Below are 24,382 nucleotides of genomic sequence, written 5' to 3' on the forward strand. Positions count from 1 at the left end.
CCTGGAGGCAGCTGATGGCGTTCAGGTAAGAGTCTGTATTACCAAACACTGTCCGGTAAAAGTTGCATGAGTTTAACTTGAGTTTTCTCTCCCTTTATAGGTGCAGCATAGGAAGATGCGGCGAATTAAAGGATAATACCTCTGGTGGTAAAGCAGGTAAGCCTATGGTGGCAAGAGATTGTCTTTGTCGGTTTTCTCGGCTCACCTTGTTATTCCTTTTGTTTTCCCCCCAGGTGCTGGGTTTCGACGAAGAAAATGATGGAGGCAGCGCTGAGTCGAAAGATGCGGTGGACTGGTGAGTATAACGTGGCGTTGCTGCTGGCGAAGGGACGCGTGCTGAAATAATGTCCTTTCCAGGCTCGGAGCTGTGCTGGGTCCGGAATCAGGTAAGGAATCAAATAATGTCCGTGATCTAACCTCTTCTCCTTTCTTTTCCTTTTGTCTAGGAGCTCCGGATTCGAGGCGGGCGTGGCAGAAGACTGGATGCTGACTTGCAGACACGGTGAGCGTTACGCTGCTGGATGCAGAATAACACGAAGCATGGGCTGCTGTTCGGGCGTGGTTTAAATAGCCTGCAAAGTAGTCCCAGGTAAGAAGTTCCCCAGAACCACACCCGAGTGTAAAATAGTCCCTGTAATAAAATAGTCCCATCCAGGCCTCATGTTGGCTTGGACTCATTTGCAGTTTGGTCTGCATAAGGTAAGTAAAGTCTATGACCCTGGCGCCTATGGCGCCAGGACTGATTTCTATGATGAGCCTGGCGCCAGGACTGAATCCAAACAGCCCCCAGCTGGGGCTTTTCTATGGTTTTAATAAGTATCTGGATGCCTGCTCCAGGGGCTGATGGACTCGATCCGGATGCCTGGGGGTAGGCATCATGACACGAGATCAGATAATGATCAGTCCATATACACGGTTTAATGGCCGTTATGAGGGAAGCGCAGTTGCTATCTGCCACCCAGTCCAGTGTGCGGCCTTTGGAATGCGTGGGGCCGTTGTTCCGGATGGTGAGGCCTGCTTCCATAATTGTGTTGGCTAGGATAGAGGCATTAGTGTCTTTAGGGTCATTGTGGCCTAGGTTGAAATCGACAAGTAGGATTATTTGTGTCCCCGGTTTGGTATTGGTGTTCAGAAGGGTAGTTATGTCTTCTTCAGAGGTACCTAGTGTGCCTGGAGGTCTATAGTTAAGGAGCGCAGTAATAGTGCATGAAGCAGAGTATCCTAGTTTTAGCGAGAGTAGTTCTGCTGAAGGCAGTCATATGATCTATTTCTTTGATAGTGAGATCGGCTCTGCAGATGAAAACTATGCTGCCTCCTTTGGAAGTTTCCCTGTCTTTTCTAAAGATGGTGAAGTTCGTGGGTATGGCTAGCATTAGGGCTGGGCCAGCCGCTTTATGCAGCCATGTTTCAGTCACTGCTAGGAAGTCGAGTTGGTTGCAGGTGATGTCGGCAATTTCAGATGCATGGGCTATCAAGGATCTAACGTTGATGAGGCCTCCCTTAAGGTTATGTGTTACTTTCATGGTATCACTAGTGTGGTCATTGTTGATCATGGTTTCAGAGGGTTTAGTGCAGGGTTTCTGAATACAGATAGGTTTGGTTTTAGAAGTGTTACAAGAGGCTTATGGAGGCTCCGTCTTGGAGTGACCGTGTGAAAGGATTGCGAGTCAGGGACCTGCATTCAATCAAGAAGAAAACTTAGGGTAAGGGACCATACCCTCTGACCTAGAAATGGGATTGAGCTATGATGAGATGCGTGAATCAAGGGAAAAGGAAGAACCCTTGAGTGTGTGGGTCTAGGAGAAGGAAACCATACGACAATTCTTTTGCCAAGGAAAAGAACTGTGGTTGAGAGCTGAGGAAAAGCTGAAAACTAAAGGCAAGGGAAATACTTCCCCCACCATTCTGAGAGTTATCAAACCTTTGCAACTTTTTTTTTTTTGATACATTGCTTTTAATTGCCATTAATCCATCGTCAAATGTATTCTGAGTTTGACAGCCACATCAGTTATGACAAGAGATATTTGTGCTTTGTAATATAAATGAGTGATTTTCCAGCGGCATAAAACATACAGGGCCTCATTGCGACTTGGGGCGGTATCCCGGTGTAAATCCACCAGAATACCACCCAAACAAATTACTGTTACCGCCACTTGGTCTGGAGGAATTTCCGCTGGATTACAACTGGTGGTGGCGGGGTAATTCCCCATTCATATTGGATCCAGTGGACTCAATGTGGCTTTTTTGGCAGAATTACCACAGCGGAAATTCCCGACGATTTCGGCGTTGAGTTGGAGGATTTACCGCCAGGATTTTCCTGGAGCAAATCCTCCACTCAAGGCCCAAAATTTTTATTTGGCATAGTGGTAAAGTTGGCGGTAGTGGAGTTAATGGCAACTTTAACACTTTTTTTTCTTTTCTTTTTTTTAAACAGTTTTTATTTATTTTTAAAACAAACAATACAAACCAAACTGGCAGCGCTTTTTGCAACAATCACATGAACATTAATTAGTCAAAACCACTGCTCGCCCAATCCCTCCCCGCTCAAGAGCTTGTTTGTCCTTCAATTTCCGTATCTGCTACGTGTGGCAGGATATCACCTTCTTCTGAGTCTGCAGAATCCGTTATTGTTCCAAACAGTCCTGCTATTAATACTCTCCATGCCATCAGGGTACCCACTTCTTCTTCCCCACTCATGCTACATGCCTCCTGCCATACCACCGTTTCATCTTCCGCCCATTTCTGCAATTCCCGCCACCATACCTCCACCCGTGGCTTATGACACTGCTTCCATCCCATGGCAATCCTCTGTTTTGCAAGCACATATGCCAAGTCCTTCAATTTCCCAACATGTTTAAGTTTCCATGGTCTGGGAAACCCTCCCAACAGGCAGGCCCATGCCGTGTCTATAATGAGCGTGACCCCTTTGTCCGCTAGTTTTTGCGCCACTTCTCCCCAGAAACTCTCAATCATTGGGCAAGACCAAAACATGTGTGTCATATCAGCATTTTCCTTGTCGCATTTTGGGCACGCTTGTCGTCCCGCATGTCCGAACTTAGATATTCTCATCGGGGTCATATAAGCTCTGTGCGTTATATACAACTGTATTTGTTGTAATCTAGCATTTCTTGACACCTGCTTATGGTATCCCATAGCACGCTCCCACATCCCATCCTCCATCTGTGCTCCCACCTCAGTTTCCCAATCCAACCTCAAATGCGTCAACTCCTTCCCAACCCGGGTCATCACCATCTCATACAATCTAGAGATCTCATGCCCCCCTTCTGATATGTCATATATTGTCCCCATAATGGCGTCTGGTTCTTCCGCCAATACAGTCTCAGGCCAGATTTTACTAATATTCTGCACCAGTCTTAGGTACGTGACATACTGGTCCCTATGCAAGCCCGCCTCTTCCCCTAGTCCTTCTAAATCCCTAATGGTCCCCTCTTGCCAAACATCCCCCAATGTAACCAGCCCGACCGACTCCCAGTAGGTCCTGATTATCATCCTTAGTTGCTTGTCTTCCCCTGCCAAAGCAACCAACGGCACCTGCAGGGAACACGGGTACGGGTCCTCCATCATTCGACTTACTCTACGCCACATCTTCCACCCCAGCAACATCATTCCCGGGCGCTCCTTCATTTCTGAACTAGGCAACCAAATAATTTCCTTCAGGTAAAACGGAGTTCAGTCCTGTCCAAACATCCTAAATTCGGGAGTTGCCTCATCAGAGAGCCATTTGACCACATACTGCAACTGACCAGCTACATAATAGGCCTCAAAATTAGGCAGCTTAATACCCCACCTCTCATGGAAATTCTGCAACTTCCATAGCGCCACTCTGTTCTGGGTGCCATGCCATAGGAAGTCTCTGCACATACTATTCAGTTTAGCAAAAAACTTCTTAGTTATCATATACGGAATATTGCTGAAAAAATGCAAGACCCTAGGCAGGACCACCATTTTAAGCATCGCCCCCCCGTCCCATCATTGCCAACGGCAACTTCTCCCAAAACTTTATACTTTTACGGATTTTTCCCACAGCCACCTCGGTGTTTTGCAAATGTTCCTCCTTTACCGTGTGATACACATCTATTCCGAGGTAGCGGAAGGAACCAACCGCCCATGGTAGCGGCAACACTGGTAACCGCTCCGGAAGGGTTCCTCTGTAGCTACCCAATGGGAATATGCTCGATTTTTGGCGGCTCACCGCTATGCCAGACAGTTCCGCATACCTTTCCATTACCTCCAGAATATATTGAAGATTTTCCTCCGGATATTTCAAATATAATAGCAAGTCGTCAGCATTACAGGGATATTAGGTGTTTCTCTCCCCCTACCTCGATGCCTATCATGTCATATTGTTGCCGAAGGTATACTGCCAGGGGCTCCAAGGCCAGAATATATAACATCGGGGACCAGGGGCACCCTTGTCTGGTGCCTCTGCTAAGTTGCCACCTTTCGGATATCACCGCTCCTGTACGAACCCTAGCTAGTGGCTCACTGTACAGCAACTTCGCGCACCTAATGTAGCCCGGCCCCATCCCGTACTCCCTCAGGGCCTCCAGCAACCACGACCACCTGACTGAATCGAAAGCTTTGACTGCATCTAAGGACACAACCGCCATTTCACCCTCGCTCTTGTTCCCCCATTCAACCACCCGGTGGAGTCGCCTATGGTTGTGGGTTATATTCCTGTTGGTGACATAACCTGTTTGGTCCGGATGTATCAATTTACTAATCACTCTCCGCAATCTATTAGCCAGGACCGCCGTCAATATCTTGCCGTCCTGATTCAGCATTGACAAGGGTCTGTAGGAGCCACAGCTATGCCCTGGTTTGTTGGGCTTAGGGAGCGGTATTATGATTGCTTCTCTAAGCGATTCCGGCAACCGGCCCACCTCAAACGATTCATTAAGCATTTCTAGCATGGGGGCGGGGGGAGTACCTCCTCTCTATATGCTTTATAAAATTCGCTAGGAAGTCCGTCCGCACCCGGGGTCTTACTGGTGGGCAGCTGCCTCACCACCTCATTCAATTCCTCCAAAGTAATCGGTGCATCTAGCTCTTCTCTTTCCTCGACGCTAATCCTAGGTAATCCAATATCTCTTAAAGATTCCCTTATCTCCTCTCGGCTGCCCCCCCCCTTTGTCCTCATATAGTGCCCTGTAATAATCCAAGAATGCCTCATTGACTCCTTCTTGGGTGTCCGCTACCTCTCCATCCTCTCTGGTTATCGTCCTAATCGGGGGACTAGGGGTTTCACTCTTGTATAGCCACGCCAAGAGGCGGCCCACTTTATCGCCACCTGCATGCTGCCTCTCAACATACTTCTTATAATTAAGGTTGCAGAGCCTTTCCCAAAGTTCCGCACACCGCTGCTGTAGTTTAAGTACTAGCTCCGCATCCCCCCCTCCATTATTGAGCTCCCTTTCTAGTTCATCCTCAGCCCCCCTAACTCCGTCAGGACCCCACCCTGCAGGCCCTTCGATTTAGCGATGGCAGCACCCCGCAGCACCACCTTAAAGGCTTCCCAGAGCATGCTCGCCGAGTCCACACTGCCAGTGTTCTCTTCGAAATAATGTATAATCTCATCTCTGATGTCCTCTCTGAAGACCGGATCCTTGAGTGCCTCAGCACGGAGGCGCCACGTCGGTATCCGCGCCCTGGGGCGGCAGTACTGCCACCCCAGGACCAGAGGTGAGTGGTCCGACAGGACCCTCGCTTTGTATTCTATTTGGGTGGTCTCTACCACCACATCTGGCGTGGCAAAAAAATAATCAAGTCTCGTATGCAGTTGTTGCGGGGCTGAGTAATGCGAATACTGCTCCCCATTAGGATGTTTCAGTCTCCAAACATCTGCCAGCCCGAAGTCGTCGAGCAGCGTCTGCAGTGCCCTGGCTGCTGGGGTGGGGCCTATCAATCTTATCATCAGATCTGTCTACCCTGGGGTTCAGCACACAATTAAAATCCCCCCCCCCAAATAACCGCCCCACCCACACACGTATCCAGGTTGGTACACAGAGTCCTAAAATATGCCGCCGTGTTTTGATTGGGGGCATACGTATTTACAATGCACACCTCTTTATTCTCCACCAGCGCCTTCAATATAACCATCCTCCCCTCTGTATCCACCACCTCCTGTGTAAGTTTGAGCGGAATGTGCGGTGCCACCCAGACCAACACTCCCCTAGCGTAGGCAGAATACGGAGAACCCACTACAATACCTCTCCACTTCTTCCCCACCAGCTCCAGCTTTTCCCGCGTCAGATAGGTCTCCTGCAACAGTGCGATCTTAAGATCCCCCATAGCTTATAAGTATCCTCCCCCCTTCCGTGCAGCCGATCCCACCTGCCCACGCGATACAGATACAACCCTCTAGCTCTTCCTCGTAGCCTCATATACAAACTCGAACTCCCCCTAACTATGTACACCCCAAACTCCCCACTTCCCTCCCCACCCATCCCTTCCCCAACACCACACTCCCCAACTGCTGCCCAGCTCCTTCCATGGAACTCAGGCACCCGCACATCTAGCCCTGCAAGCACCAACCAATGCCCAGAGCCCAGTAGGGTGAAGTCGCCCTAATGGCCACTTAACTAAGGTTACCAAATGGGGTAAAGAGGTCCACTCTGCAAGGCTCCCCTAAAAAACAGCAATAGTCACAGTGCTCATAACATGTTATTTAACGGTCTGGCCTTCTCTGCCTAAGGCCGCTCAAATGACTATAATCAAGTCCCAGAGTCTTATTCCGCACCATCTTGTGGCGCCCACCTCGTGCACTACTTATCTCCTCCATCTCCTCTTCCCGTCCGAACGTCGGGCTCCTGGGGGCATCCCTGCGCATCGAGCCATCCCATGGCGTCCTCCGGAGTCTCAAAAAACAAAGTCCTGTGTTTATGAAAAACTTTCAATTTTGCCGGATACAGCACCATGTATTTATGGCCCGCCTCTCTTAATCTCCGCTTTACCGTCCCAAAGTTCATACGACTACGCTGCACCATCAGGGTATAGTCCGGGCAGGCCGTTATGTTTGCCGCCCCTCGTTTAATCGTTCCACCCTTGCGGAAGTGTTCTAGTATCCTCTCCCGATCCCAGTAATTAAGGATTTTGGCAATTACTGGCCTAGGTGGGTTTCCCGGCGGCGGCTTCCTTGTCAGAGCTCTATGCGCACGTTCCACCGCGAATCCCTGAGATAAAGCTCCTCCGGGTATCTCCTGCAACAGCATAGATTCGATGAACTCCGTGGGATCGCGGCCCTCTGATCCTTCTAGCAGGCCCACGATGCGAATGTTATTCCGTCTGGCGCGTCCCTCCGCCTCCTCCGCCCTGTTCTCCAAGTTGCCCACTCTCTGCACCAGGGCGTGCAATTTGGCCTTATGGGAGGCACAATCCGCGGTGTTCGGGCTCACCTCTTTCTCGAGGGTCTCGGTGTGCTCCGCCAGAGACCTGACGTCCTGTCGAAGTAAATTCACCTCTTCCTGCACCTCACCGACCTTAAGGTCCAATGCCGTTTTCAGCTCAGTAACGGCCAGTTCAAGTTTAGGCTCCCAGGCTGCCTTCAGGTCCGCAATCGCAGCCAGGACCTCCTTGTTAGTGCCTGTCACATGCATGCCGCCTGCAGGTGATTTATCCTTGCTCTTGGAACTTTCCGGACCAGGGGACGTCTTGGCGAAGTCGTCCAACGTGGGCTGCTTCGCCTTCGGTCTCACGGTTCTATTAGACATGATTCTGCATCCGCTGGGCACGTTCCAGGGGGCCACTCTCGAGATACCCCCAGGTGAGACCTGTCGGCTACCATCGGTCGTGCTTTCCCATGTAGCCGCATAAGCCCCACTCCGGCAGCTCCGCGGAGTGGGGAGGGGCACGCACAGTCCACAAACTCTGTGAGCTTCTCACGCCGAGCTTTCCGTGCACAGTGTCTCGCTACTTCGATGCGTCGTAGTGCGGCCTCAGCCCTCTATCACATGCCCAAAGGCCTACGCCGGTAGTAGAACACTCTAGAAATACAGGCCGATTCGCGCTAGTATCCCAACATAGGGGACATGCGTTCCGCGCCAGTCACAAATACGCACACAGTCCGCTCCTATCGCCCGACCACCGTGCGGCCTGCTCCTTCCTTTGTTCCGGTCGTTGATCGGCCATTTTGTTTCGTCTTCCGTCTCCGGCGCTCCTTATCCTTTTCGCACAAAACTCCACCGCCATTCCTCCCACGCATTCCGAAAGTTCACCAAGCGCAGTCAGTCCGTTCACACACCAACATGTGTGTTTTCAGCAGTCATAGGCACGTTATTATGCACTATTTCGCCAGGATCATTTCAGGATCTCGGGAGCTCCTCCAGATCGCGTCCTCCTACATGGCCCACGTAGCCACGCCCCATGCAACTTTAATCATTTATTCTTTCGTGCGCTTTTTTTGGCACTTTACATTGAAACATTGAAGGACACTACAGATGGCAAGTTTGCATATTTTGTTGTTTAGCTTGTAAGATCAGAATAGAATTTTGGACACAGGCTGGAGAACTCTTTATTTTCTTGGACATTCTGGCACTGACATCCTTTAGTTTTGTTCACAGGGAAACCCCTCATAGTGTTAAGGGCGAGATAGGTCTTTCTCCAACCCTTCTTTTACTTTAATAAACGTCTTTAGCAATCATCACAATGTCTCTGTGTCTGAGTCTTTCTCCTGATTCATTACACTACGTTGTTACAAAATACCAAGTGGCATCAAAATACCAAGTGGCATGCAGTGTTTGAATAAAATGGACTACTTTAATACATTGCCTAATACATGGCTATGTTATTATTGACTATTAATGTCTAAAACTATATGTATTTGATGTAGGGATTGTTATTATGTGTGCCACCTCGTAGCGAGATTGTCAAAGGCAGGCCTACTCTAATTGTGTCTATAATTTATCGTACCCATATATTTGATTGTTATACCTTTCCCTGCATAAAGTAAGGGGGACTACCTTTGACTTCATTATGTTTAAATAAATTCAAGTTTTGATAGCAAACAGCCTGTTTAACGTAGAGTGTTAAATCGAGGATGCCGCTTAGTGAAGGACATACATTAACCAATATCTTTGACACTTCTATTGTGCAAATGTTCCCATGTTAACATGCAGTGATATGTAATAACTCAAATAAAATGGTTATCGATGCAGGCTGTAACAAGGGGGCACATCCAAAGTGCTGGCTGTGGCTTAAAAGGGAGATTGCCCGTCCCCAACAATGAATCGTGAGATCTTGCAAGCATGCATTTTAGGTCACTCCGCATAGTCTTTGGTGGTCTTGTTTTGCAACCAGTCCAAATATTATAAATACATCTCAGTGGCTTGGCTTATAAATACATCGGAATGCCTTCTGAGCACATTGGTCCTGGTGCTCATTTAATTTGTCACAGCACTCGCCCTTAGTCAAATGTCTACCAACCACAAATCATATATTCTCAATTGAACAAACTGCGCTCCTGGGTGTGTGGCTTTGGCTATCCTTCTAGAGCAGATTACTTCTCATTTTCCTAAATGCATTCCTTTCACAGCTTGTAAATGAACTGCTGGTCCCTCAGCGCCCAACTTGTTCGAGCCTCCTGATGTGCACAGGCAAAATCGCATTGTATGCTTATTAGTGGAGAGCAGAGGGAGCCCTGTCAATGCTCTGGTTCAGGAGTGTAGGAATGTGCAGTTTTAGGGTGCAGTCAGTCTTGTCTTTTGAAAGTGTTGCTCCCTATTGAACCACCTGTGTGAAACTGCTTTATAATCGATGGGTCTTTCCAATAAACAAAGACACGTTTTGCACACAAGTTTCATCAGTTTGAATCAGTGTGGGGTGATATTTTAATTCGAAGCAACCATCTAGATGGACAAATTATAGGTTTGCCATTCCTGTGGTAACGTGCTGCTGTTTAGAGGACTAAGGATTGGAGGTGGCTGTGAAAAGTATATAGATTAGCTTTGTTGGTGAACATTTGTTGAGCTAGAGAGAAGTCATACAATGAGCAGGATGAATCAATGCACACACTGTATACCTACAGCCCAAATGCTGAATCAAGAATTTTATTTGTTGTACATTTTTTATCAATTGATCCTGGTCCTGTTTTCTTCTGAAGATGCTTTTTACACTATGTTGAAACAAAAAATCTTTGCATGCCAAAATAACATGCAACTTTTTATTATTGGTTTACCTCATAAATCAGATCCATGTTTTTGTATTTGTAACCTGTTGGTATACCAAGTTCACTTAAGAGTGCTTTTTGGGTGCAACCCCATTGAACTGTATTGCAGAGTTGTGTAATTGTGCCTTGTCATTTTGCAGTGCAAGACTGGACTTCCCCTCAGCACTTACTTCAGTGCTGTGAAGCTGCGTTGGCTTCTGGACAACGTGGAAGAGATCAGGGAAGCAGTGACTAAAGGACGAGCAATGTTTGGAACTATGGATGCATGGCTTATTTGGGTGCGTTACAGCCTCTTTCTTTAGCACATTTGACGCTTTAAGTCTAAGCTAGCTACTTTGAAATATTTAGCACTGCCAAATCACCAAGCTAACCAATGTCGTTTACCTATCCTGCTGACATAAACATTTACTTTCCAGAGACTGTAAGAAAATATATTAAAATAAAAGCTATAAAAAATGTGTGCATTGCACTTTTTGGGCACAAAGTTACACATGGTTAGTTAGCACAATCGTGTTAGCTATAACACCAGCCAAGGCTTTTAACGGCCAAGGTTAAAAGCCTTGCTGTTTTTGTGCATCTCTCACGATCATGCGGATATGAAACATTTTTAAAATTAAAAGCTGTGAATTTAGAAAATATGTTATTGATTTTCAAAGAGGTTATGACAGATTTAATAAGTGTATTAGCATAAAAAAACAGAAAACCCTATAACAAGGTGTCTCAAAGAAACACGGATGATTTACAAAATGAAGTAAAGACTTGACCATTAATATTCTTGCAAGTACGTCCACCGGAACACGTTGTGAGGGGCATCGCCCTGATGCCTGGTCCTTACCCGAGGGGGCGCCTTCACGCAGGATCAGCACTACCGGCCAGGAGGCCGACTGCTTACCGCCGACCTAGTGTACACCTGAGGTGCAGGGTGGGACAGCCGGTTCAGTCGAGCATGCAGGCTTAGCCCGGGAACAGAGCCAACTGCAGGTGCACAAGACACAGAAAAAATGGTGGCAGCTCAAGAATAGATGGCAGCCGCTCCCAAACATCAGAGGCGGGAAGCCTTGCAGGCGGGAGCGGAGGCCCATCAGCCCACCGATCAGCAAAGGAGAAGTGTGGCTCCTAGGAAAGACTGGGCACCACTGACACCGTCACCTGGTCTATGCTTTATCTTAACATCCTGGGGCCCGGGTACAATGTCTCCATGTACGGACAGGGGCTAGGCAACCAGCTGGCATATTCACCCCCTCGCCAGCCTGTGAGGATAGTTTTTTTTTTACAAGCTCATGTGACTCATGTGCTCCCCTCAGATGGGCACAATGCTCAGGGGCATTTTTAAAAACATGTTGCCACCGGCCACCCCGGCACAGCCCATCACAACGCACATCATGCCTCCTACTGAAGGCTCCACCGCGCAGCAGCCCACAACAGAGGTTCCAGCGACACCAGTGCAGCCCCAAACCCCCACCACTGAGGAACCACAGAGGCTCGCTGGTGCCACCCCCCGGGGACAGTGGACCAGCAGGATATATGATATGGTTTCAAGGCGCGACGAGGCAAGGGAGGGGGAACAGAGGGAAGACAAAGAGAACTATTTTACTAGGCCAGGTGACAATGAGATCGCCAAGTGCAAGGGAGGGGGGAAGGGAAAGTGCGAGGGGGCAGTGCAATGCGTAGGATCAACAGTAAGAATAAATAAAACAGGTTACAGACAAGGAGGAGAAGGATACGCCCTCCTCAGCGAAAGCCTTTCATGACAGGATTGCCGGCTTGTCAGAGTACCTGGGTATCCCCTAGCCACAACAGGAGCTCCCTGAAGCTGGAGTTCTGGCAGAGGTCCTGAGCATCGAGGCAGAGGCTAGGTTGGGCATCCCTCTACAAAAAGATGTGGAAGCGTTGGCCAAAAAGGGCTGCCTCAAGCCCCACTCCATGCAACCGGACTACAAGAAACTCAACGCTAGGTTCAGGAAAGCTGAGGGGTACAGCATATTACTCCCTACACCCCTGCAGCCCCTGTCATCAGTAATTGCTGCTGCGTTTATGTATGACAAACCCCAAGCTTCCTCATCTGGTACAGCCACGACAGCCCTCCTCAACAAGGAGGAAAAGACCCTTGATTCATGTTGAGGACTACAATGTCTCCCCTTCACCCCCCGCCCTTATCCACTGCTTTTATTTTAATATATCCATATAATTCAATAATCTATTCAATTCTGCATTTTTGTTGTTTGGGTATATGATCATTTGTCCTATTGTGTTTTTAGGACCTGTTGTCTATTAACAGATTGCTACTTTTAATGTAACTATGATGATGGATATCTATGAAATTGTCCTTTGTCCATAAAGGTGTACATTTAGATTTCCTTTACAATTTAGTATACAAAAGGACATTTGTGTTCACATGAAGTTCTTTCCTTATTTGAATTGAATTGATATTTTATTTATATTATGCTCGTACACGAGTGTTTCACAGCGCAACAAGGCAAGGGAGGGCAACAGGGGAGAACAAAACAACGATCTTACTAGGCCCAGTGACATTGAGAACGCGCAAGTGCATGGGAGAGGCAGAGGGGAAAAGTGCATGGAAGGGGGAGAAGTGGAAAGTGCATAGCAAAGGAGAAACAGATTAATAATAATAAATAAATAATAAATAATAAAGGCAACAAACAATGGTAGTGCAGGCAGCAAGTGGCAAGTGCTGGGTTTAAGGCAGCAGACAGGGTAGGTCTGCTATGTGCAGGAAGAAAAAGTGGGGGGCTGTATGTGTACAGATACAGACCCCAGTGCCAAGGGGTGGCCCGGAGGCAGTGCGGGAGGGTGGCAGGGTGAGCAGATGCCTACCCCCGGGCATCAGGACCAAGGCCCTCAGCTCCGGGAGCAGGTATCCAGACATTTGTTTAAACCTCAGCAGCCCCGGCTAGGGGCTGTCTGGGTTCAGTCCTGGCACTATAGGCGCCAGGCTCATAGACTTTACTTACCTGATGCAGACCATGCTGCAAAAGGGTCCAAGCCTACATGAGGCCTGAATGGGACTATTTTGTTACAGGGACTATTTTTTACTCGGGCGTGGCTCTAGGGAACTTCTTACCTGGAACTACTTTGGAGGCTATTTAAACCACACCTGAACAGCAGCACATGCTTCGCGTTATTCTGCATCCAGCAGCGTGACGCTCACCATGCCTGCAGCCAGCATCCAGTCTTCTGCCACGCCCGCATGCCTGCAGCCAGCATCCAGTCTTCTGCCATGCCCGCCTCGAATCCGGAGCTCCTAGAATAAAGAAGAAGAAAAGGACAAGGTTAGAAAACAAACTTATTTCAAATTCCTCACCTAATACCGGAACCATTTCATCCCCGGACTTGGAAAGTACATCAGTCCTGCACGCGTCGCTTCGCCAGCTCCAGCACGGCGCCATACTCACCAGTTCTCACAGCATCTTTCGATCTGGCACTGTCTCCATCATTTCTTCGCCGTAATCCGGCACCTAGGGGACACAAGAAAAAACAAGGTGAGCTAAGGGAATCAACAAATACAACCTCTTACCACCATAAACTTACCACCGGCGGTATTATTCCATAACTCTCCACATTTTCATATGCCGCATCTGTAAAGAGGGAGAAAAACAACACATTAACGCATGCAATAGTTACCGGACAGCGTTGGGTAACACAGACTCTTACCTGAACGCCAGCAGCAGCTACGAGACCTTCTTCTCACGAACTCAGTTGCAACTTAAGGAAGGGGACAAGAGTGAACATCGGGCACATTGAACTCTTTGAACTTGATACTTACCAATCCCGCCAGGGACTTCAGAGTCAATACTTACCGCAACTCTCCCAACGCCTTCAAACCAGTGAAGTAACTGGTATCTACGCGCCCCTGCAAGACACGCAGGATGGAAAGCTCATCTTTTATGAACATAAGGAAAATACTTCTTCGGGTCCAGCAGACAAGAATAGGCGGGCCAGTCCAGACAGTCATCTCTGCAGTACGCATCACGTTGAAGGAGCCCGCAGCTGTCCGGGTCCGATCGACACCCCTGTGGGGTCCAGGTGAGCGTAACAGCAGGTACCTGAGCCCGGAGGACAGAGGGTGGCCAGGTGCACGATGCAGAGAGAGAACAGATCAGCAGAGGATTGGGGGGCGAAGGCAGAGGCAAAGAGGAAGGTCTTGAGGTGCTTCTGGAACCAGAGATGGTTCTCCTCAAGTTTCAGAGTGGCAGGGAAGCTATTCCAGACAGAGGCCCCAATCCGAAGACCGATCTACCCCGAGCTCGTTTCTTTGAAAAACGACTGACCCTGAGGGAGTTGGAGGTAGAGGAGTAAAGAGTTTGAGAGGGGAGAGTTTTGTGCTTGTAATGTCTGTCCCTGCTTCCAATGATAGAAGCATTTGTATATTTTACATCTCTGGTTGTTAATTTACCGATCTCGAGAACATACTGGATAGAAATGGGTTTATGATGAAAAACATTTCTGTTTTTCAATTTTCTGATAAATTTGAAAAGGATCTGGGTCCAAATGATAAGCCTTTAGGTACTTGTAATTCTACTTTATCAAGTATACGACCAGATACATTTAATACCAAATTATTAATGATGTTAGAATGTCGAAGTTTCTTTCATTTTTGGATCCTGCCTTTGTTCTAATGCGTGGGAAATCCTCTGTCCTTTCTATGTGTGTGTGTTCCCTTAGTCTGCTGCCTTTCTAGTTGCTGCTTGTTCTTGGAACCTGACCTGTGTTGTATTTGTTTTTTTGTTCCTTTTGTGATAGCTTCTTATCTAAAAAAATTAATGCTTTTTTTAATGATGGTTTCATTCCTGTTTTCTAAGCATGTGGTTGCTGTTGCCAACTCTCTTCCATCATCACTATCAATATCAGAACTTGACGTTGATGTTGCTGGTGTACTTTCTTTTGAACTATTGTTTTTAGTGATATCGTCCTATTTGGGGTGGTATGTATATTATCTCTAATCTCTCATCTCTGAAAAATGTTCTGAGTCTTGCCTCATTTTGATTTTGAAATTTCATCTGGTATATTGTTAGGAAAGATTTCGTAATTGTAGGTAATTTTCCTTCCATGTGGCAACCCCTAAACTTTTTGCTGTTGTTTTTCACCTTGTTCTTGACTTTGCCAGAGAAGTGCAGCCTTCTGCCGCACTCCTCTGGGCTTTCGCTCCTTTCTTACGGGGATACTGACATGCCCTTAAGACTGTCAGTACCGGGGAACGCTGTTTCCCGTAGTTTCTTTTATCATGTTGCGGCTTTCGTGCAACATGACACAAGAGGGCACTGTAAGCTAAGTTACAGCTCTCTTGGGCCTTCCTTATTTGGGCATGTACTTTCCCGCGAAACACAGATGCGTTCGCGGGCTTCTACATGTCTTTTGTGTGCCTCCAGGGTGTGGGCTGGGATGTCTGGTCCCAATGCACATCCTGGGTGCCAGAGAGTCTAGGGTAGTGTGAATGCCTGGGACCACCGTAGTCCGTGATTGGTCCACGTATGGTGTGAGTGTTGATGAGCGGATCTCCCATTGGGTCCCTCCGTTTTGGCGCGAAGGGAACCGTGGATAAGAGGGGGCTGGAAACACCACTACCATGTCGATCTCCTGAGTTCTCACGAACGAAGGAATACAGGAGCCAAGTATCCTGCAACCACGAGGCTGGACCGAGGAATCGCTGGTGACCCGCTGAAGGACTCCTCCTTTGCACTGCTGTCGTCCCGTGAAACCCTTTCCTCCTTTGATCGAACCAGAAGGCCTGTACTGGTGCTTCGACCTTTGGAATAGCAGGAACAGCTATTCTCGGCATCTTCACCATCTCCTGCCAAGTAAGCCTTCGGAAGCATCTCTGGGCCATCCAGTTGACTGACCAGCTTACACAGGAGTCTTGCTCTGTAACCGCCGCCAGGTTGTGTAGTATCTCGAGTCCTTGTCACTCTCCCACGCTTCGTGCACTTGGCGTTCCCAGGTCTGAAGGGAGGAGTGTACATTTGGCTCAGATACACACGGCCGCTCCGTTGCCCTGCTGCGGCAACAAACTGTGCAGGTTTCTTCGATTGGGACGTCTTTTTTCTCTACACGACGACGAGGCGTTCCCTGCTCTTCTGAACCTGCCAGCTGCTGAAACTAACGTGGAGAAGCCTGGGTCTGCTTGCATCGGGGACCGGTGAGTAGTATAGCTAGGATCTGGTCGCCCTCCTGCAGTAGCCCATTGCTTTTCCCCGCTGTGTAAAAACAGCACCCTTTTGCCGTACTCGCGCTCTGCTTCTGCTCACGCTGGAGGCTGCGCTTGAGTCGCGGAACCTGTTCTTCTTCTGTTGTGCACTAACCCGAACTGCCTGACTTCCTCTGAAGAGCTTCTCCTTTTGCCCGTTGGCACCAGCGCGTGCAGGTACTTTGAGCACAAGGCTCCACTCTTCGCAGGGCTCGGACTTCCATCTAGTTAGGTGCCTCTGAAGGCGAACTGAGTCTAAAGCATTATCGCACTGCCTGTTTTCCTTCCCTTTCAGGTGGACTACACATTTCGTGCATATAACGCTTGCGACTGTCGTATTTGTATATATATTGTGTTGATATGGTATGTGTTGGTTTAATATTGTGATATTGTGATTTTCTCGCTACGGTCATTGTTTTAAAGGCCTTAAAATAAATGTGTATATATTTTTGATATAACACCTGTTTGGAGTAGTTTGTAAGCGCTCTTGCTTTGTGTGCTCATTGCGGGCTTTCAGTCACCCTCACCCCTCTTGAGACCTAGTCTTGACCGCCGCGATCGCTACCTTGATTGGTCTGGCTCGTCCAGAGGTTACCCTGTTCCAAGTAATTAGGTTGGCCTTCTGAACTTCTGCGCCACCAGGGCAGAGTTCAGAAATCCGTCTTAACAAATTGGTGTACAGCGGTGGGATACGACTGAAGGTATCCAGTGTTGCGCACGAACTAAGGCATTTCAGGTTATTCCAACTAGGACACGTAGTGAATTGTTGTAGTATAACTTTAAAAAGGCCATAGTCCTATCTAACAGTATGGAAACAAATACCTTGTTAACTTTAAATGCTTCCAAATCAGAAACATTGAAGAAGATGTGTGCGGAGAGAGGTGTTTCCTCTCAAGGCACGAAATTGGATATGATCCAAAGAATCGTGGCGTGGCAAGAAGCGCAGCTTGACGCTATTACTTCTGAGGACAGTGCGGAAGGTGGTGGGGCTGCTCTCACTGGTAGAACCGACGGTTCTGCCGCTGCACTGATCCACCGCGACCACGAGGACAGGGAGGACGAGATGTCTAATGTTTCCTCTGCCAGTGCTGATGGGGAGGCTATGCTTGAATTCAAGAAGCAAGAGCTGCGGTTTAGGCAGCAGGAGCTTGAATTCAGCATAGCCAAACTAAAAATCGAACAGGCAGAAAAACAAAAAGACAGGGATCACCAGTTGGAACTGGCCAAGCTTCAGGTTGTAAATGGGTCCAAGGGTCCTGGACATGGGTCTGGGGCCTCCTCTCATCCACGATTTCCGAAAGATCTGCTCAGTGTGTATGAAGAAAGGAATGACATTATGGACTGGCTGAATGCGTTTGAGTATGCATGCGAAGTTCAACAAGTTGACAATGCTGATAAGATTGCATGGTTACTCAGCAGACTGCCCCATTCTGGCTGTAGTGCCATTATGGAAATGTCGAAGGCTGAGCGAGCTGATTTCGCAATGTTAAAGCAAACTCTCATTTTAAAGTTTGGGAAGACTCCGGCCCAATATTTGAAACGTTTCAGAGAGTATAAGAAAAAGGAAGGTGGTACTTGGGTATCTTATGTCGCTGAATCCTTGAAAAACTTAACTGGCTGGGTCGAAGGTTATAAGGTTTCTACCTTCGAAGGCATGATAAATCTTGTCATGCTGGAACACATTTTTGCTTCTTCTTCCCCGGAGCTTAAGCAGCATTTGGCCGATTCGAAGGAGATAGATCCTAAGAAGCTGGCCATTGCAGCAGACTTATGGGTGTCACATCGAGTGTCCCATAAGGGCAAAACTCATCCTGGTAAGCAGGAGGAAGGGAAAAAGTCCAAAGATATGGAGGGTGGGGAATCTGCTAAATCTTCTTCTCATAAGGGCCACAAAAAGAAAAATAAGGGTAAGACACAAGAGAACTCGCAGGGTTGTGGAGGTCAGCCTCCGAAACTGAACTCTGGTTACAATTAGCCTCCCTATGTTAACGGACCCAATGGATCTTGTTTTGCTTGTAGAGCAACTGACCACGTGAAGGGGGATCCCCGGTGTAAGGTTAGACCTTTGGGGGTCCACTCCGCTAATCTGGCCTTCTCCTCCTACGAGGAAGAAGAGATTACAGGAGCATCCTTCTCCTCAGACTCATTTCCCAGCGGGATAGAGGCTGAGGTAGTTTTAGTGTCCCTGGGTTCCTGGGAGCCTAAAGTCGCAGAGGCTTATGCTAGGATTCCAGATAATACCAAGCACTACTTTAAAGACAGTGTGCTGATCAATGGAGTAGATACTCCAGCTCTTAGGGATAGTGGGTGCAGTCGCACTGTAGTGGATTCTACCTTGGTAGACTCAGAGGAAGTTGCCAGAGCTACTCTGATGCCCACTAAGTTGGCTGACGGCCCCCTCCGTATGTTTCCCGTAATACCTGTAAATCTTACTTTAAATGGTACAGCAGTCAGGATTCCAGTGAGCATTCAGAGAAACGTCCCGGGAAAGGTCTTGTTAGGTAATGATCTCAGAGCTTTAGGGCTCGTAGGAGACACTGCCGAAAGACCCTACACAAGGTCTCAAGCACGGGCGGCATTGGCCAAGTCCAATACGCCGCCCCAGCCGAAGGGGAAACCCAAGGCGAAAGGAGTCGACAAGTCAAGACGAGGGAAAGAGAATATTCCCCCGAGCTCGCCTACCACTGCGGTGGAGGAAGTTGGTCAATCGCCGGGCCTGACGAGGAGGTGGCGATGCCTGAAGTATTCGACCCCAACGATCATCCTGAACTAAAAGACTTGTTAGTTGAAGGAGGTCCTGATAGGGACGAATTCAGTAAAGGCCAACGTGAGTGCCCATCTCTGGAAGGCCTAAGGAGACAGGCCTGCTCCCAGCTTGAGGGTGAACCTCCTGGGACGCATAGGATTTATTGGGAAGGTGGACTCCTGTATAGTGAGCCCACAGAGTCTACAGAAGGAGACCATAGGAGGTTGGTGGTTCCCCTTGCTGTTAGGCCCTTCCTCCTGCAGTTGGCGCATGAAGTTCCCCTTGCTGGTCACCTTGGTATGAAGAGGACCAAGCAAAGGTTATCCATGCACTTCTACTGGCCCAAGATGGGGGTGCAAGTAGAAAGTCACTGCAGGAGTTGTGCCTCCTGCCAGTTGTCTGGTAAGGTTGGCGCGACAATCCAAGCTCCGTTGGTACCGCTCCCAGTTGTGGGGGTACCATTTGAAAGGGTAGGGATCGACATCGTTGGTCCCCTTGACCCGCAAACATCCTCGGGCAATAGGTTTATCCTGGTGCTGGTCGACCATGCAACCAGGTATCCTGAGGCCATCCCATTGAAAACTGTAACTGCCAAGTCAGTTGCAAAAGCTTTACTCGGCATATTTACTAGGGTTTGCTTCCCTAAAGAAGTTGTGTCAGATCGTGGCAGCAACTTCATGTCGAAGTATATGCAGGCTATGTGGAAAGAATGTGGGGTCACCTACAAGTTCTCTTCTGCATACCACCCCCAGACCAATGGTCTGGTGGAACGTTTCAACAGAATGTTAAAGAGCATGATTGGGGCTCTGGAGGAGCCCCAGAGAAGAAAATGGGATCTTCTTTTACCATGCTTACTGTTTGCCTACCGAGAGGTACCGCAGGAGGGTGTTGGCTTCAGCCCCTTCGAACTTCTGTTCGGTCATCCCTTACGGGGACCCTTAGCCATCGTCAAAGAGGGATGGGAGATGCCCACTCTCCCTGTTACTACCAACGTAGTTGATTATGTGCTAGGGCTCAGAAAACGGATGGTACTTCTGATGGGCTTGGCTAGTGATAAATTGAAGGCAGGGCAAGCGCTGGTGAAACATTGGTACGACCAGAAAGCTTCCCTCATCAACTTTACACCTGGTCAGCAAGTCCTGATCATGAATCCCATAAGGCCTCGAGCTTTACAGGACAAATGGTCAGGCCCTTACACAGTGGTGGAGCCCCTGGGTGAGGTTAACTATTTAGTGGACCTTGGAAGGCCTGGACAGGCTCCAAAAGTGTTTCACGTGAATAGGCTGAAGGCTTTCGTCCCAAGAGTCGAAATCGCAGCACTGCTACTGGCTTCAGACGTTGAGGAAGAGGAGTCTGAACCTCTCCCCGACCTGTTCCAAAGCGGTCCTTCAGATAGCTCCTTTGAGGGTGTCCGAGTGGCCCCTCACCTGACTTCTGATCAGCAGGCGGAGGTGAAAAGTTTGCTTAGGCAGTTTTCCCCCCTGTTTTCACAGTCCCCTGGTTTGACACCTTGGTGCAAACATAACATTGACACAGGAGACAGTGTACCTACCAAAAGTAGGGGATACAGGATGTCAGACAAAGTACGGTCTTATATCAAGACCGAGGTCAACAAGATGTTAGACCTTGGGGTGATTGAACCCTCTAGTAGTCCTTGGTCCAGCCCTGTGGTTTTGGTTCCAAAGGCAGGCACTTCTGAATTGAGGTTCTGCGTGGATTACAGGGCTCTGAATGCTGTCACCAAGACAGATGCACACCCCTTGCCTCGAACAGATGAGCTGGTGGATACTTTGGGTGCCTCCAAGTACCTCAGCACGTTTGACCTCACTGCTGGCTATTGGCAAATAGCTTTAGCAGAACATGCCAAGGAGAAGACAGCATTTTCTACGCCAGACGGCCTTTACCAATTCCGGGTAATGCCGTTCGGGTTGAAAAATGCACCTGCCACTTTCCAGAGGCTTGTGAATCATGTGTTGAATGGGTTGGACGAATTCTGTCTTGCATATCTGGACGATATAGCAGTTTTCAGTGCCACCTGGGAAGACCATGTGAAACACCTCGGGATTGTGCTCCAGGCTCTTCAGAAAGCCCACTTGACCATAAAGGCTAGTAAATGCCAGATTGGACAAGGCTCAGTGGTTTACCTTGGACATGAAGTAGGTGGAGGGAGGATACAGCCTCTACCCAGTAAAGTACAAGCAGTACAAGACTGGCCTACCCCCAATACGCAAACCCAAGTGAGAGCCTTCTTAGGACTCACGGGGTATTACCGCAATTTTGTGGCAGACTATGGCACCATAGCTGCCCCTCTGACTGCCCTCACAACTCCGAAGAAACCCAAGAAGGTAACTTGGACCGACGAGTGTGAGAAGGCCTTCAATGGCTTAAAAGACTCCTTGTGCCAGGCCCCTGTCCTCAGGGCCCCTGATTATCAAAGACCTTTTATCGTGCAGACGGACGCCTCTGACACTGGGATAGGAGCTGTACTATCACAAGTAGATGAGAAGGGTAAGGAACACCCTATCGGTTTTATTAGTCGCCAGCTTAAGGACAGAGAGCTCAGATGGTCCACGGTAGAGAAAGAATGTTTCTCTGTTGTGTGGGCCCTAAGGAAGCTGAGGCCCTACCTCTATGGGACCCACTTCACTGTGCAAACTGACCATAAGCCGTTAAAGTGGCTAATGAACATGAAGGGGGAGAATCCAAAGTTGCTTAGGTGGTCCATAAGTCTACAAGGCTTCGACTTCACTATTGAGCATAGGCCAGGTGTCCAACATAGCAATGCTGATGGGTTGTCCAGAATGTTTAACCGACCTGAACAAGAGACTCATCCAGGGGTGGATTAGTTCCCCCTGTCCATAGTCTGGGAGGGGCGAGTGTTAGGAAAGATTTCGTAATTGTAGGTAATTTTCCTTCCATGTGGCAACCCCTAAACTTTTTGCTGTTGTTTTTCACCTTGTTCTTGACTTTGCCAGAGAAGTGCAGCCTTCTGCCGCACTCCTCTGGGCTTTCGCTCCTTTCTTACGGGGATACTGACATGCCCTTAAGACTGTCAGTACCGGGGAACGCTGTTTCCCGTAGTTTCTTTTATCATGTTGCGGCTTTCGTGCAACATGACACAAGAGGGCACTGTAAGCTAAGTTACAGCTCTCTTGGGTCTCTAGCCTTCTACAGGCCCTAGATACTCGTTTAGGATTGTATTTGATCGGTACAAGTCATTCAGGGACTGTAATGGTGGCAGCGATCGTTTTGTGTATTTTGAGCTCCTTTTGGCGTTCTGAGCGCGTTTTTCGCGCTGAACCCAAAATGGTGGCCTGGCTCCCAAAATGGCCAGACCACGAGGCTCCTTTGTCCTGTCCACTGACAGTCTTGCTCCCTTCACCTTCCCCAGGTCGAGCGACCCGGGGCCTTCCTTATTTGGGCATGTACTTTCCCGCGAAACACAGATGCGTTCGCGGGCTTCTACATGTCTTTTGTGTGCCTCCAGGGTGTGGGCTGGGATGTCTGGTCCCAATACACATCCTGGGTGCCAGAGAGTCTAGGGTAGTGAGAATGCCTGGGACCACCGTGGTCCGTGATTGGTCCACGTATGGTGTGAGTGTTGATGAGCGGATCTCCCATTGGGTCCCTCCGTTTTGGCGCGAAGGGAACCGTGGATAAGAGGGGGCTGGAAACACCACTACCATGTCGATCTCCTGAGTTCTCACGAATGAAGGAATACAGGAGCCAAGTATCCTGCAACCACGAGGCTGGACCGAGGAATCGCTGGTGACCTGCTGAAGGACTCCTCCTTTGCACTGCTGTCGTCCTGTGAAACCCTTTCCTCCTTTGATCGAACCAGAAGGCCTGTACTGGTGCTTCGACCTTTGGAATAGCAGGAACAGCTATTCTCGGCATCTTCACCATCTCCTGCCAAGTAAGCCTTCGGAAGCGTCTCTGGGCCATCCAGTTGACTAACCAGCTTACACGGGAGTCTTGCTCTGTAACCGCCGCCAGGTTGTGTAGTATCTCGAGTCCTTGTCACTCTCCCACGCTTCGTGCACTTGGCGTTCCCAGGTCTGAAGGGAGGAGTGTACATTTGGCTCAGATACACACGGCCGCTCCGTTGCCCTGCTGCGGCAACAAACTGCAGGTTTCTTCGATTGGGACGTCTTTTTTCTCTACACGACGACGAGGCGTTCCCTGCTCTTCTGAACCTGCCAGCTGCTGAAACTAACGTGGAGAAGCCTGGGTCTGCTTGCATCGGGGACCGGTGAGTAGTATAGCTAGGATCTGGTCGCCCTCCTGCAGTAGCCCATTGCTTTTCCCCGCTGTGTAAAAACAGCACCCTTTTGCCGTACTCGCGCTCTGCTTCTGCTCACGCTGGAGGCTGCGCTTGAGTCGCGGAACCTGTTCTTCTTCTGTTGTGCACTCACCCGAACTGCCTGACTTCCTCCGAAGAGCTTCTCCTTTTGCCCGTTGGCACCAGCGCGTGCAGGTACTTTGAGCACAAGGCTCCACTCTTCGCAGGGCTCGGACTTCCATCTAGTTAGGTGCCTCTGAAGGCGAACTGAGTCTAAAGCATTATCGCACTGCCTGTTTTCCTTCCCTTTCAGGTGGACTACACATTTCGTGCATATAACGCTTGCGACTGTCGTATTTGTATATATATTGTGTTGATATGGTATGTGTTGGTTTAATATTGTGATATTGTGATTTTCTCGCTACGGTCATTGTTTTAAAGGCCTTAAAATAAATGTGTATATATTTTTGATATAACACCTGTTTGGAGTAGTTTGTAAGCGCTCTTGCTTTGTGTGCTCATTGCGGGCTTTCAGTCACCCTCACCCCTCTTGAGACCTAGTCTTGACCGCCGCGATCACTACCTTGATTGGTCTGGCTCGTCCAGAGGTTACCCTGTTCCAAGTAATTAGGTTGGCCTTCTGAACTTCTGCGCCACCAGGGCAGAGTTCAGAAATCCGTCTTAACAAATATTGTATTTTTTCTCTTTAAAGACCTTCTGGTGCATTCATTTCCTTTATATATTTTTTGTAGTTCTATCTCCCTTTCTCTTCTTTGATGTTCCCCATCTGCATGTTCTATCAACATCACCATCATTTTAGAAGAACTTGCATCTAAGTTTTCTTCCCATAGTTCTGCTAAATCAGAGTCTGCCGAATTGTTAAAATTTGGAAATATTAGGATTTGTAATCCCCTTGGTATTTGTTTCTGCTCTAGGTAATGCTGTATGGTTCCTCTTTCGGTGAGAAAC

At 48.6% G+C, this 24,382-nt stretch overlaps 1 protein-coding gene across 5 annotated transcripts in view; it reads left to right on the plus strand.

Annotated features, from left to right (window-relative positions):
• GK (glycerol kinase) overlaps positions 1-24,382 on the plus strand; it is a 2,191,429-nt gene that overhangs the window by 667,200 nt on the left and 1,499,847 nt on the right. For all 5 annotated transcript variants that reach the window (XM_069637310.1, XM_069637305.1, XM_069637306.1 and 2 more), the window contains one exon: positions 10,324-10,461. In XM_069637310.1, coding sequence (XP_069493411.1) covers positions 10,324-10,461 — 138 coding nt within the window. The remainder of the gene's footprint in view (positions 1-10,323; positions 10,462-24,382) is intronic.

This window comes from Ambystoma mexicanum, chromosome 7p (genome assembly GCF_040938575.1).
Source record: "Ambystoma mexicanum isolate Mex_15411 chromosome 7p, UKY_AmexF1_1, whole genome shotgun sequence".
Taxonomy (NCBI): Eukaryota; Metazoa; Chordata; class Amphibia; order Caudata; family Ambystomatidae; genus Ambystoma; species Ambystoma mexicanum.